At 36.5% G+C, this 14,401-nt stretch overlaps 1 protein-coding gene across 3 annotated transcripts in view; it reads right to left on the reverse strand.

The window, feature by feature from the left end:
- Positions 1–14,401, reverse strand: part of SLC44A1 (solute carrier family 44 member 1) — a 223,322-nt gene that overhangs the window by 98,356 nt on the left and 110,565 nt on the right. For all 3 annotated transcript variants that reach the window (XM_062207835.1, XM_062207834.1, XM_062207833.1), the window contains exon 5: positions 8,494–8,587. In XM_062207835.1, the coding sequence (XP_062063819.1) occupies positions 8,494–8,587 (94 nt within the window). The remainder of the gene's footprint in view (positions 1–8,493; positions 8,588–14,401) is intronic.

A 14,401-nucleotide genomic window follows, 5' to 3' on the forward strand; every position in this document is an offset into this window, starting at 1 on the left:
ACACACAGAACTACCAAAGCAAAACCAGACACGTAATCTCCTCTCCCTGCATATCTACCAGTCAGGGGCAGATGACAAAGCTTACAAACATATATTTCATTTAACTAAAAATGAACTTTTGCCATAAGCAATTAGAAAATAAAAAAAACATACATGCTGTTACTCAAAATGTGCCACCATTAATGGGAGGTTTCCCCTAACAGAACAGCATACAAAAACTCAGATTGATAAAGATGTTTAGGGTTTGAGCTTTATACCTCTCACATAAACAAGTCATGCCAAGGCATAAACATACAACATAATATATAGCGGTTTAAAAGCACAGCCATAACAGTATGTAGATATGCTTGTAGTGTAATATTAATACCAGGGGGAAATTTACACCCAATGTAATAAGAACATTCTTGTAGAAAAGATTATACGTGAGAATGAAAATAGAAAAATAATATAAAAAAGTGAAAAATATGACTTATTAGGGCCATGGAATTGTCAGTTTTTTATATGTTAATCCAAATTATGTGTCCAGAAAAGAGTAAAATAACTGATTATTTAATAATTTATTTCAGTCTTCTATGGACTGTAGCTTTTACTTGTGAAGGAACACAGCTATGTTTAACTGTCACATGAATCTGGGTATGATGTGGTTTCACTTCAACTTTGGGGAGTATATCTAACTGATGTGAGAATTTTAAACAAAGGACTATGGATATGCCTTCAACTGTGATGTGGTGGATTCCAAGAAAGCCTATATGTATGTACACACATAAATACACACTTGAATGTACAGAATTTAAAATTTAGCCATCACTAACATGAACTCCATATTTTTGGAACTGGGTTGTAGGATTATCAGTGTCAGCTATAACACAACATTTTTGACTGGAATGTTACAAATCTGTTCTCATTCTTAGCTGACACTGTCTTATGGAGCAATTAGTGGATAGGATCACATAACTGGGCATCAAACGCCAAGGTTTAGCATAACAACTTTGTATGACCTAAAGCAAAATACTATCTTTTCTTCCTTAAAAAGAATATTCCTTTTCAAATAAGAATATGTGTGAACCATGTATCAGTTTTCCTCAACTGTTAGTAAATGAGCACCAATGGAAGTAATAAAAAGCAACATCAGCCACACTGTTCAACTTCATGAAATAATAAAATACACTGTTTAAAAGATCTAGCCTTATCTTAGTTATGCTTCAGTAAGATGTATCAAAAAATGATGATGACATTATGACATGGATGTTCATTTTAAAATGTTTTCCTGCTGTCCCTGTGTGTATTTGCTTATACCTTCAAAGTGGTATTAGTGAAATTAAATGCCAAAAATGGGTATTTTATTAAAAATTACAGAAATCCAGAGTGTTCTGTGCAATGCTTGAATTACAGTGATGCAAGTCATTCTTTGATGAAAATTTATTGCACAATTGTAAAAAGATACTAAATTTCAGAATACTTTTAACGGAAATGTATTTTGCTGGGAATACTACAAGAATCAAAAAAGATTAACTATAGGTTTCTAAGTTCATGGAGGAAGATTTGGGACAGAAACCTTTAACAATGGTTTTATGACCTACAGCTTTCTTTCTGAGGTGGTTTTTGTCAAATTAATGTCTTTGACTAAAGACTTTTCTAACCAGATTTTTAACTAAAGCCTGGTTCTTTATCTTTCAAAACTATAAACCTCTCTGCTTCATGATTACCTACATTGTTATGTTCTCTATTTATCCCATCATTTCTCAAGTAACCTCTGTTTAACTCACTTGGTTCCAACCCTGAACATAAAATAAATTCACCTGAAGGATACTGATGTCTTTTATTTTTATTTTTTAATTTTTTTAAAGATTTATTTATTTATTTATTTGACAGGTAGATTTACAGACAGTGAGAGGGAGAGACAGAGAGAAAGGTCTTCCTTCTGTTGGTTCACCCCCCAAATGGCCGCTATGGCTGGAGCTACGTCAATCCGAAGCCAGGAGCCAGGTGCTTCTTCCTAGTCTCCCACGTGGGTGCAGGCGCCCAAGCACTTGGGCCATCCTCCACTGCTTTTCTGGGCCACAGCAGAGAGCTGGACTGGAAGAGGAGTAACCAGGACTAGAACCCGGGGCCCATATGGGATTCCGGCACCACAGGCAGAGGATTAGCCAAGTAAGCCAAGGCGCCGTCCCCTGTTTTTTTTTTTTTTTTTTTTTTTAAGACTTATTTGAGAGGTAGAGTTACAGAAACAGGGAGAGAGAGAGAAGAGAGGTCTTCCATCCACTGGTTCACTCCACAGATGGCTGGGCCCATCTGAAGCCGGGAGCCAGGAGTTTCTTCCAGGTCTTCCATGTTGGTGCAGGGGCCCAAGCACTTGGGCCACCTTCCACTGCTTTCCCAGGCCATTAGCCGGAAGCTGGATGGGAAGTGGAGCATCTGGGGCTCAACCAGCACCTATATGGGATGCCAGCACTGCAGGACAAGGCTTAATCTACTATGCCACGGAGCCGCCCTCCTGATGTCTTTCTTACAGTTTTTAGTACCTATTAATTTTCTTGGCCCTGCTTCTTTATTTCCTTTTTTCCTGTCAAATAATTGTAAAATCCCAAATTCTCCTAATTTCAGATAGCCACGTCACTCTATCTCTTTTTTTCAGTTTCCCCATCTGTTAGTTAAAAGGGTAAAAATAAGTACTCTGTCTCTTCAGATTAGCAGCAGCAGCAGTAGCAGCAAATGGCCCACCTGTAAATCAATGATTCTAACTTATATAGTAACACTACACCCAATATTATCAGTGTTTTTCTACTTTCTAAACTTAGGATGAAGATAGATAACTTGAAAAGGAAAGACTGCTCTCAAAATTGTGATTGTTCATTTTTATTTACAAGAAAAGGCTGAGTAATATCTGCTCTTAATTTAACCTTGCAAGTTACTTTTATACTGTATATAAACACTTGTCCATTTGGAGAGTCCACTTCAAAGAATTAGAGCAAAATAACAACAATCTTTTACTCCATACCTCAATCTATGTCAGTTAAAAAAAATCCTGACAGCTTTAAATTTAAAGGTATATAATTAGCACAAGCTGATTAACTACATTGTCTAGCTGATAGTTCAAAATCTGCTCTTAGTCATAATGTAGAGGAGAAATAGCAAGCAAATAAAAGGAGATAATATGTGGACATATTACTCAAAAACAAAATTATTCAGCTTCAACATAAATACACCAGATTCCCTTGTATGTCATTCATTTTTCCAGTCCTCCCCAAATAAGAACAACCTACCAGCCATGAGCTTTTGATGCTTGGATTATTTTCCTATTTAAAAAAACTAAGTATTCAGATATTGAAATGCTGTGTCTGATATATTTTACCACTCAAATCCCATTTAATATAATGAACTTAAGACAAGTTAACTTGATTTTACATATCTGAAAAATATTCATATGAAACCATTTCTACTTTAGAGTCTCATCTAAATGACCATCTCTACTTCTTAATAAGACAAGCATAAAGTATCCTATTTACAGTAAGTTTTTCTTTCAAAGCCCACAGAATATTGAATCTCTTCTTTTTAAAGATTTATCTATTTATTTATTTGAAAGGCAGAGTGACAGAGAGAGAGAGAGAGAGAGAGAGAGAGACAGAGACAGAGACAGAGAAAAGAAAGAAATTGATTTTCTATCCATTGGTTCATTACCCAAATGACCACAATGCCAGGACTGGTCTAAGCTGAAGCCAGAAGTCTGGGACTCTATCCAGGTTTGATGTGAGTGGCAGGGGCCCAAGCACTTAGGCCATATTCTGCTTCCTTTCCAGGGCCATTAGTCTGGAACTGGAGGGAAGTGGAGCAGCTGAGACTCTGGCTTAATCCACTGCACCACAACCCCAGCTCCAGAATACTGAATCTTTAAGAAGTCAATGTAGTCTCATTAGGAACTGATGCTGTTTCACATTATTGAAACATTAGTTAAGAAGGAATAAATGAGATTATTATGAGTCATCTAAAGATTTTTAAAAACTAGCCACTCATTGGCAAATTGTATCTCACCCTGGCAAATACACTGTGCATTTACCTTAAAGTCTGGATTGTCATAGTTAATGAGCTCTCTAAAGTATAATGACAAGCAAGGCCTAATATCTCTTATCCATACATCTTCACAAAAGCAGACAGGAGTTTTGCATGTCACAATTATTTTAGAACTTAAGGTTATAAATAAATAATTACATATGATTTCTATCTAAAAGTTTTATTTAGGGAAGAATATCAATAAGGCATTCTGAAAAAAATCACACTAAACAAAAGTCAACAATATAATGCCACTATGGAGTGAGTTTTGCAGATTTCATTTTATTTCTTTTTTCTCCTTCACTTTTATACTACTTTCTCTGTCTCCTTTAAATACCAACTGTGGTACAGACTTGACTAGATTCAAATTTTGATTCACAACAATTAGTTGCATGGCCTTGGGTAATATAATCTTTCTCATCTATTTCCTAACCTAAAAATTAAGGGCAATGTCTGTATAGGTTTTTATGAGAGTTAAGTGAGAAAGTATGTATGAGAGACAGTATGGTAGCTGGTGCACAACAGGTAATTTATATATGATAATTGGCTCCTGACTTCTCCATTTGAAAAATATAAATAAGTAATTTTTTGGATATTTTGTCATCTACATATCATATTATCAATTCTGCTTCTGGCATCCAGAGAGATCCTAAAAATGATGAATGAACTGATTTTATATAATCTGTTTCTATTATTGTTATTTTTTTCCTATCCCTAATAATTAGCATTATAAGAATATTGGCTAGCCATTCCGCAAACTGCTACCTTGTGCATCTCACCAACAGAGTTAAGAATTTGGATAAAACACAGCCCTTTCTAGGTACTTGCTTTTAGATTTCAAAGGCTCTTAGGAATGATAATTATTTGGTTATTATATGTCATTAGTGTTTTACTGCAAATTAGTTTACAATTGCTTTTCTCATTTTAACAGAGGTACTGCTTTCAGTCACAGAAGGTCCCTGGGTACCCAGGAAGTTTGGGGCAAAAGGAGAGCATCTACAAGTTGAAAGAAATGAGACTTCCTAAACCAGGTGTCAAGCACAATAGTGGATATTTAACATATATGATCTTACTTAATCTTGCAATAATTCTGAGACAAGTGCGAACATTCCCATTTCACATGTGAGGAGACGTGGTTTACAGAGAGATTATGAGACTTGCTCAAGCTGATGAATAGAAAATAGTGAAATGAGGCCGGTGCTGCGGCTCACTAGGCTAATCCTCTGCCTGTGGCGCCGGCACCCTGGGTTGTAGTCCTGGTTGGGGCGCCGGATTCTGTCCCGGTTGCTCCTCTTCCAGGCCAGCTCTCTGCTGTGGCTCGGGAGGGCAGTGGAGGATGGCCCAGGTCCTTGGGCCCTGCGCCCACATGGGAGACCAGGAAGAAGCACCTGGCTCCTGGCTTCGGATCGTTGCAGCGCACCAGCCGCAATGCACTGGCCGGCCGTCGCGGCCACTTTGGGGGTGAATCAACGGAAAAAGGAAGACCTTTCTCTCTGTCTCTCTCTCTCACTGTCTAACTCTGCCTGTCAAAAAAAAAAAAAAAAAAAAAAAAAAAAAAAAAAAAAGCAAAAAAAACAAAAAAACCCCCCCAAAAAAACAGTGAAATGGAATTGAGACTAGTCTGATCTCACTCTAAGTTCATACTCCCCTGTCCCACTAGTGCTCACAGAAGATAGCTAAAACAGATGTCAAAGATGCTTGAGGGCCACTTTCCTGAGCCTCAGTTTTGCCTAGTGACAGTCTTCCAGCATTCATCAAAAAAAGTTATCAAAAATTAGTTAAGTTTAAGACATAGTATGAGTTTAAGGGGAGAGAGACCATCTTTGGAGATTTGGTATCTAACACTATGTGTGAAATGGGGTAGTGCCCCAAGTGTTCTTTTCATCAAAACAAATTTATTCTTGTTCTCAGGTCCTCTCATTTTGCCAATAAAAAATAACTCTGATATTTATAAAGTTCTAATTTGCCTTCTTTCTAGTAATAATTTCTTTATTTTCTTCACAGTAGGTTTAGATCAAGATTGTGAGGGCCTAAAATAAGTAAAACCTAACCATATTTAAACATAGTATAAACACAGTGTATAGTCCATTTTCAGATGACATAGACTCAGCATTGTATCTTAGATTAGTAAGGTATCAGGTGATGACCTTGTTAGAGGCCTTGTCTTTCTATCTCTAAAACCTATAACACTAACACTATGCTTTGTCTTCTAGTGAATACCCTCTGGATGCTGTGATGTGTGTGAAAGTATGTATGCACTCACGCTCATGCAGCCAAAACTGGAACACCTCTGACTACTAGTAATAGGCTATCCTCAGCGTGGCAGAGTCAAAACTCAGAAGCAGGTGTGGATATGCAGTATGAGTTGAGCCCTAACTCAACCCATATCCCATGCACATTGCACAGGAGCAGACCAACCTCATTCTTATATTCAGGCTTTCTGGTTATCCTTTCATAAGATGCTTTGGTCTTGGAAGAATGAGTATATACTCAAGGTATACACTATTTAAACAGACATAAGTGACCAGGTAGATAAGGGTATACAGCTTTTTCTGTTTCCATAGGTAAATTTTTTCCATCGATTCTACTCAAAGGACCTCCTTTACTTTCCTGTTGCAGCCTCCTTAATATTCTGAATTTTTATTAATGCAATTTCTACTTACTGGTCTAAGACCATAATAAGGCCCTCCTATTGAGTATCTTCTAAAATAGCCCCTTTATGTTAGTGTGTTTAATCTTTAAATTTTGGTTTTCAATAGCAACTTGACAGACTAAAAGAGCTGGAACTCAATTTAATTGTTGTATCCTTTTTCTACTTTTCAGTAGAAAATTTCAAATAAAGAACAAGTTAAACCCATAAGTTGCCCAAAAGAAAGTAGACATGAATCTCAAACATTTTCACCTACAACAGCTCATTATAATATATTAAAATATAATCAAAGTGGCTTCCAGTCAGTTTCCCTATAGAAGTGGCCTCATTACTCACAGTTAGCAATACAGACTATAGTCTCAAGATCAACATGCTCTAAAGTGTCATACATACACATATGTAAATATACATACACATACCTAATTCTGAAGAATTAGCATTCTATGATGCTTGGAGAATTTATTTCCCTTTTCTTTTCTTTTTTTTTTTTTTAAACCTATTTATAACTTAAAATTTAGCCCAATAGTATGGTTTACATGTTGAATATCTCCTTAAGGCACATGTGTTACAACCATGGTGCCCTGCTAGAGCTGTGGTACAATAGGTTAATCCCTCACCTGCAGTGCCAGCATCCCATATGGGTGCCAGTTCTAGTCCTGGCTGCTCTCTGTTATGGCCTAGGAAAGCAGTAGAAGGTGGCCCACGAGAGCTTTGGCCCTTGCACCCACGTGGGAGACCTGGAAGAAGCTCCTGGCTCCTGGTTTTGGATCAGCTCAGCTCCGGCCGTTGCAGCCATTTGGGGAGTGAACCAGCGGATGGAAGACCTCCCTGTCTCTCCCTTTCACTTCACTGTCTGTAACCCTAACTTTCAAATAAATAAAGTCTTAAAAAAAAAAAACAAAAAAAAAAAACCTGGTCCTCAAGGTGGCATGAATAGGGAAGTGGTGGAACTTTAGGAGACAGGGTCTAGTGGGAGGTCCTTAGGTCACTGGGGATATGCCCTTGTAGGGAACTGTGGAACTTGCGTCTCTGTCTCTCCCTGATCCAGATCAAGATGTAACCTTTTGTTCCTACACATGTTCCTACCTTGGGTCACTATCCATTGCCTTCATTAGAGGCCAAATCAATGGGGGTACCTGATCCTACACTTGGACCTCCAAAATTGTGAGCCAAATGAACCTTTTATCTCAGATATCTTTTTTTGTGGTAACACAAAGCTGACCTATATACCTTACTTATAACTACTATGAGATCCTTTCAAAGAACATTTCTTGTTTCACCTTTGTATCCATTACAAGCAGTAGACAATAATAAAAGATTGTTGAATAAGACCTTGGATAAAAAAATGTCAAATAGCCTGCTACAGAGAAAATAGTTAGAGAGTATACCTGAAACAAACTATGGAGAATAATTGCTGGTATACTTTTTGAAGAGTAAATTTAAAAACAATCCCAGTAAGTATCACTAGGATTAACTTCAAAGAACCTTTAGAGAGTAAGATTTGGTTTATAAGCTTGTTGCATATTTCATAGTGACTTACCAGTTTTATGTACTTAAAAGTTACGGCATGAAAAAAAACTGAAAAAGTAAAACCTTGAAAGAAGTTAAGATATCTGAGGACAAGAAAAGTTGCTGTCTACACATTTTTTAGGAAGATATGAAATGTATGTTGTCATTTCTATTGCTACTCTAAAAAATTTTGTTGTAAGCATTGAAGTTGTACAACAGGCACCAAATGACTAAATTTTCTTAAATTACAAAAACAAAAATCACAAAATAACAACAATAAAATTTACCTTGCTGGTACTGGTAGTTTAGGGCAAAGAACAGAAGATTTTGGAGATGTAGTATATTCAGAAGGCTTCAAGTCGTAGCTACATAGAGCTGAGCCTGTTGAAAGAAAAGTTGTTACGTTAGCAGGCAGAACAGAATCTGAACACATTCCCTTACTGATTTGCTACAATTTTATAGGTTAATTGTAACTCAACATATACCACTTTAAAACATCATAGAATTTATAAGGATATGACATTACCAGTCCACAAACATTTAAAACAAACTCTTCTCTGAAATTATTGTTAATATAATTTGTTATATACAAATTTTATTATCTTAAAGGTGATAACAATGAGGCCGGCGCCGCGGCTCACTTGGCTAATTCTCCAACTGTGGCGCCGGCACCCTGGGTTCTAGTCCTGGTCGGGGTGCCGGATTCTGTCCCAGTTGCTCCTCTTCCAGTCCAGCTCTCTGCTGTGGCCCAGGAAGGCAGTGGAGGATGGCCCAAGTGCTTGGGTGTCTGAACCTGCATGGGAGACCAGCAGGAGGCACCTGGCTCCTGGCTTCAGGCTTCAGATCGGCACAGCGTGCTGGCTGTAGCAACCATTTAGGGGGGTGAACCAACAGAAAAAGGAAGACCTTTCTCTCTGTCTCTCTCTCACTAACTCTGCTTGTTAAAAAAAAAAAAAAAAAAAAGGTGATAACAATGAACACTAGAGCTACTTCTATTGGAAGTATCTGCCATTATGCCAGGTTCTAGACATGATGATGTCCATATGTGCTGCATCATTTACCATAACAATGTAAGTCAGGCATGACTAAGCCTAACTTAGAGAGAAGGACATGGAGGATAAGAGATAACTTGTCCAAGCATACACAGCTAGTAAATAGATCAAATTAAACACCACATCTCTTCAAATACAAAGTACATGCCCAACTACACACTTTCTCTTTTTATGCTTTCCATGATTAAATATTTAAATTGCTTCATATAGCAAACATGCATTAAGAAAACAGATTACTTTTTCTTATTTAAAAAGAAGCATTTCTAACTATAAATATAGTGAGCAAATTAATAAAATTAATAAAAGTGACTCCAGTTCTCATGTGGTCTAAAATAGCTTAACTTCAGCCTTAGATTGATTATGCAAAGAACCGTATATTTTTCTGATTATATGGCTAATATATATCTAAATAATAGATACGTTATTGATGAATACAGTCTGCCAGTCCAGTATAAGCCTTATTTTACTGATTTGCTCATTTTATAATATAGCAACTAGAATACTGCAAGTTTCATTGAACAACTGAGGAGACCTAGACTTCTGCTCTAATTTTGCAGAGGACTACTGCATTAAAGGGTACAGACCATATTTGATTAACTGAAGTTCCTACGAGGTTACTAATTGGCCAAAAATTTATAATTTAAGTGCAGAGTAGCTATGTATTTTTATTATACAGATTTGTATTTCCATCTCTGCCATGGGGGAAAAACTTAAAATACAATATGAAGCAAAAATGGCAGACTACAACATTGAATCAATTATAGACAAGCATGTGAACATATGGGAAGGAGCTGAAGGAAATTATAGAAAGACAAATGTAGCTTGATTTGTTGGGACAACAACATTGAGAGTGAATTTATTTCATTTACATGTTCTCTTATCAATCAAAGTCATTTTTAGAAAGCCACAAACCACCACTGAAGTCAGCAATGCTGCCTCAAACCAGCAAACCACATGTGGGTTATAACAGTTTACTTCCATAAACATATGTAGCAGATGAAGATAATGCAAGTAACCTGACAATGCAAAACATTTTTCAATAGAAGCTTGTAAGTTATATGGCATTGTTCTTCAAGTTTTGTCAGTTTTAGAGATTCAATAGGAGACTATATTTTAAAAACTATTTTTGATTATTCTTTTCCATTTTAATGATAATCTTTTAAAATTTAATCATAAATATTAAATATTTAAGTCCCCTGAAAGTATTATCTTTTATATTTAAGAGAATGCCAGTAGGTTCCACTTATAGCAGTTTTGGAGAAAAAAATTACATAAATGACAAGCAAATATTTTAGACTAATCCCAAAATAGCTATGAGTCCTGTTATAGAATAGCTTCTGAAAAAATAGCAACTGTGCCAATAACTGCAGAGCACCCAATGTGATCATGAACTTCCTAATCTGAATTGTCAACTTATTTCTTTCAAAATTCAAGATGGAATTGATTTGCACAATATAAAAGGCCCTAACTAGAGTACTTTGTGTCAGTGCTGTTAAACACATTGCTTCATCTAAATTCAGCAAACACAATTTCCATCCCCACCCTTTCTTCATTTAAAAAAGGAGGTCAGCAGGTGCAACAGAGTTCAATTTTATAAATATGTTCCCAGGATAATACTCAATGAAAGGATAATAGCCTTATCTCTGATGGTCTCCTGGGACACAGGCCAGTACTAAATAGATCCTGTACTAAATAGATTAAAGGAAAAGATCTTTACAATGTGTGAGTGGTAGCAATCATAAGAAACCTTATGCTGCTTCCTGTTCAAAGGGTTGATGGACAAAGAAGCCTCATGAAGAATATTAAAATGCCACAGTAAAGGCAAACATTTTACAATTGCTTTTCTTTTCAAGTTTATTAGCTGATGCATTTTCAGTGAGTATCTTAAAGGTTATTTGTCTTACATTGGAAGTATAAATGATATTTTGCATAACAGATTTTAACATAAACAATAAGGCAAAGTTTTCCTTCTAACGGGAAAACAGGTAAAAACCATGCTTGAGCAATGAAAAGTCAAAAACTAAAAACAAAAGCTTATCTAAAGCACACCATTGGCAATTCACGCAAGTGAGCCAATGTTATTCAGAAGCCATCAAAATGAGTGATCTTAGGAACCTAACTTGGGTATATAAACATTTATCACGGTAAACGGTTGCTACAGCCCCCAGGATGTTTAACTACTACAATTTCTCAAATGCCGTATAATATTCAATTATTTATTCTTTAGCTCAGTGTCATTTATATCAACAATCCTAAGAGGTTCATTTCCATCACCCCACTCCAAAAATTACAGATGAAAAAAATAATATTTCCAAGGCCTTAGAGGCAATCACTGCCATACTTAGAAATAAAATTGTTTATTCCTAAGCCATGATGATTCTTTTGTGTCATTCTTAATCATTATAATCAGACAAGCATTCTTAAGCTCCTAAGCAAAAAAAAAAAAAGTTCCACAGACACTTCAAAACATGTCTGAAGGAAAACTATTTTTTCACTCACTCTCCTCCTATATATATTTTCCATCTTGGTTAATGGTGGAACTATTCATAAAATCCCTGGTTCCAGCATTCATGAATTCCCCAATATGAAATGTACAAGTCATCCTGTATCTGCCATCTTCCCATACCATTCAAGATACTCCACACATCAAGTCCTGACAATCAAACTTTCTACCTTATCTAAGACATTCACAATCTCCTACCGTATCAGGTGAAATATTCTCCCATCTTCACCCTGCACATAACTGTGAGAATGGTTTTTGTAAAATGCTAAGTCACTTGACATCCCTGACCTCAGTATAAAGTCCAAACTCCTTACATTCAAGGCCCCACTAAAGCAGGACCCCAGCTTCATCTACATATTTACAATCAATTCTTTCTTTTTAACAAACCTCCAGGATTGTTCCTATACTGTTCTCTCTGCTTGTGTAGCCCTTTCCTGATTAGCATCTAAGTGTTAATGTTTGAAATGAATTTTTCTTTTTTTGACAGGCAGGGTGGACAGTGAGAGAGAGAGAGACAGAGAGAAAGGTCTTCCTTTGACGTTGGTTCACCCCTCAATGGCTGCTGCGGCCAGCACGCTGCAGCAGGGGCACCGCACTGATCCGAAGGCAGGAGCCAGGTGCTTCTCCTGGTCTCCCATGGGGTGCAGGGCCCAAGCACTTGGGCCATCCTCCACTGCACTCCCGGGCCACAGCAGAGAGCTGGACTGGAAGGGAGCAACTGGGACAGAATCTGGCGCCCTGACTGGGACTAGAACCCGGTGTGCTGGCGCCGCAGGCAGAGGATTAGCCTGTTGAGCTGTGGCACCGGCATGAAATGAATTTCTAGAAACTATTCAAATGTAACTTCCTGTTAACCCACTTAGCAAGGCTATTTACTATTTAGCTTTATTATAAAATATATTATTTTGTAAATTTTTAAATTATGTATCTTCAATTTTGGCATGGGGACTCTGAGAACTAGGAGTCTATGTTTTTGAAATATCTGGAACCCCTATATCCTGGTGTATACCTGGAACCCAAAAGTCTTCAACTTTGTTGAATAAACTGGTCATCCTGATTGAGAAGAAAAATGAAATTACTGTATTAAGCTCTCATATTTTGGTGTTACATGTTATATACATTGCTAATGTATTTTAAAAGTTTTAGATAGTACATTTAAAAGTGTACTATCTAAAACAGGGTTTCTCAACGTTGGTATTATGACATTGTGTGCCAGATGATGCATCGCAGTAGGGAGCTGTCCTGTACATTGCAGGACATTTAGGAACCTCCTAGAGCTCTCGCCACTAGATTCCAACAGCCTCCCCCTTCAGGCTTCACCTACTACAACAATCAAAAATGTCTCCAGATGTTATGAAGCAATGGTTTAAAACACCAACTTACTTGAAATAGAAACATAAAGAGATACATGTTAGGGGCTAACTTTTGCTATAAAATTTTGTTCTTTGTCAATCATATTTCTGATACAGTAAAGTTAAGGGAAGGAATATGCCTTAAAATATGATTTAAAAATTTGCAGTCATTCAAAAAGAGAATCTCTCAATGTAGAACAATTTTCATTATGGAAAGTGCTGCCTTGTGAAATCTGATGAATCTAACCTCACTTTCTCTAGTTAGGAAATCACTGTATGTTTATAAGCTGAAAGGATTGAAGACATTTTTCCAATTTAAATTTCTCCTAACCAATAAAAAGCATAGATATATTTGCAATTCCCAAGAAGCATCTGTCTACAGAAATGAACCAGCCGGGGGTATTTCATAACCTGCCAATCACTGTTGGCACATATTAAGCACACAGTAAATATTTGCTAAGTGAATTAATTTTGTAAGACTTTTCTGCTGGGTGTTTTGGAGGGCAAGGAAAATCTGACACTGTACTGTACTGCAAGCTCCTTAAATGCGAGGACTATACTTTGTATCTTCAGCACATACATCATGAGTATTAATTATTCATTGAATAACAAAATTGTTTAAATTGCATTATCAAATATAAGAATTTTTCCTTTTTTATATTTTATTTTTAATTTTAGATTTTTTTCATTTTTAAATAATCAAGCATCCTTGCTGGTCTCTGATTTGGAGGCGATTAAATTAACTGCTAGAGTTCATGATTTTGTTCACTAATAAAATGACATCAAGTCCAATCTTTTGATTCACTGTACCAAAATGAATCCATGCTAACTCTGTGGTTTAAGTTCTATTGTTACTGACTGATAAAAAAGAGGGTAATATACTGATCCTCTTTTGATACTGACTCTAAGCTTAACCAGATAATGATAATCATGATAATCAAAGGGTTTACTAGTATTTCCAAATAGCAATTGTTATCTGAATGGATCATATAATCTATCAAAATGGAAAAACAATTATTAGTAAGAAAGCATCAAGCCACATGGTTCTACTCGTGGCCCAAATGGTAGGAAGGTCATAAAATGTTCAGAATTTAAATGGGAATGTTTTTTCCTGTGGCATAAAGGAATGTAAACATAAGGAAAACAAGTTTTTGGTCAGAGTTCACTATTGTGTTGGAAAAGACAAAATATGTTTTTATAAAATAGCTTGGTAACAGCAACAGAAAAGGTAGTAAGAATACCATGTGAAGTATTAGCACTACTGAGAACATGCAGTCAGTTCCCAACT

This window comes from Lepus europaeus, chromosome 12 (assembly GCF_033115175.1).
Source record: "Lepus europaeus isolate LE1 chromosome 12, mLepTim1.pri, whole genome shotgun sequence".
NCBI lineage: Eukaryota > Metazoa > Chordata > Mammalia > Lagomorpha > Leporidae > Lepus > Lepus europaeus.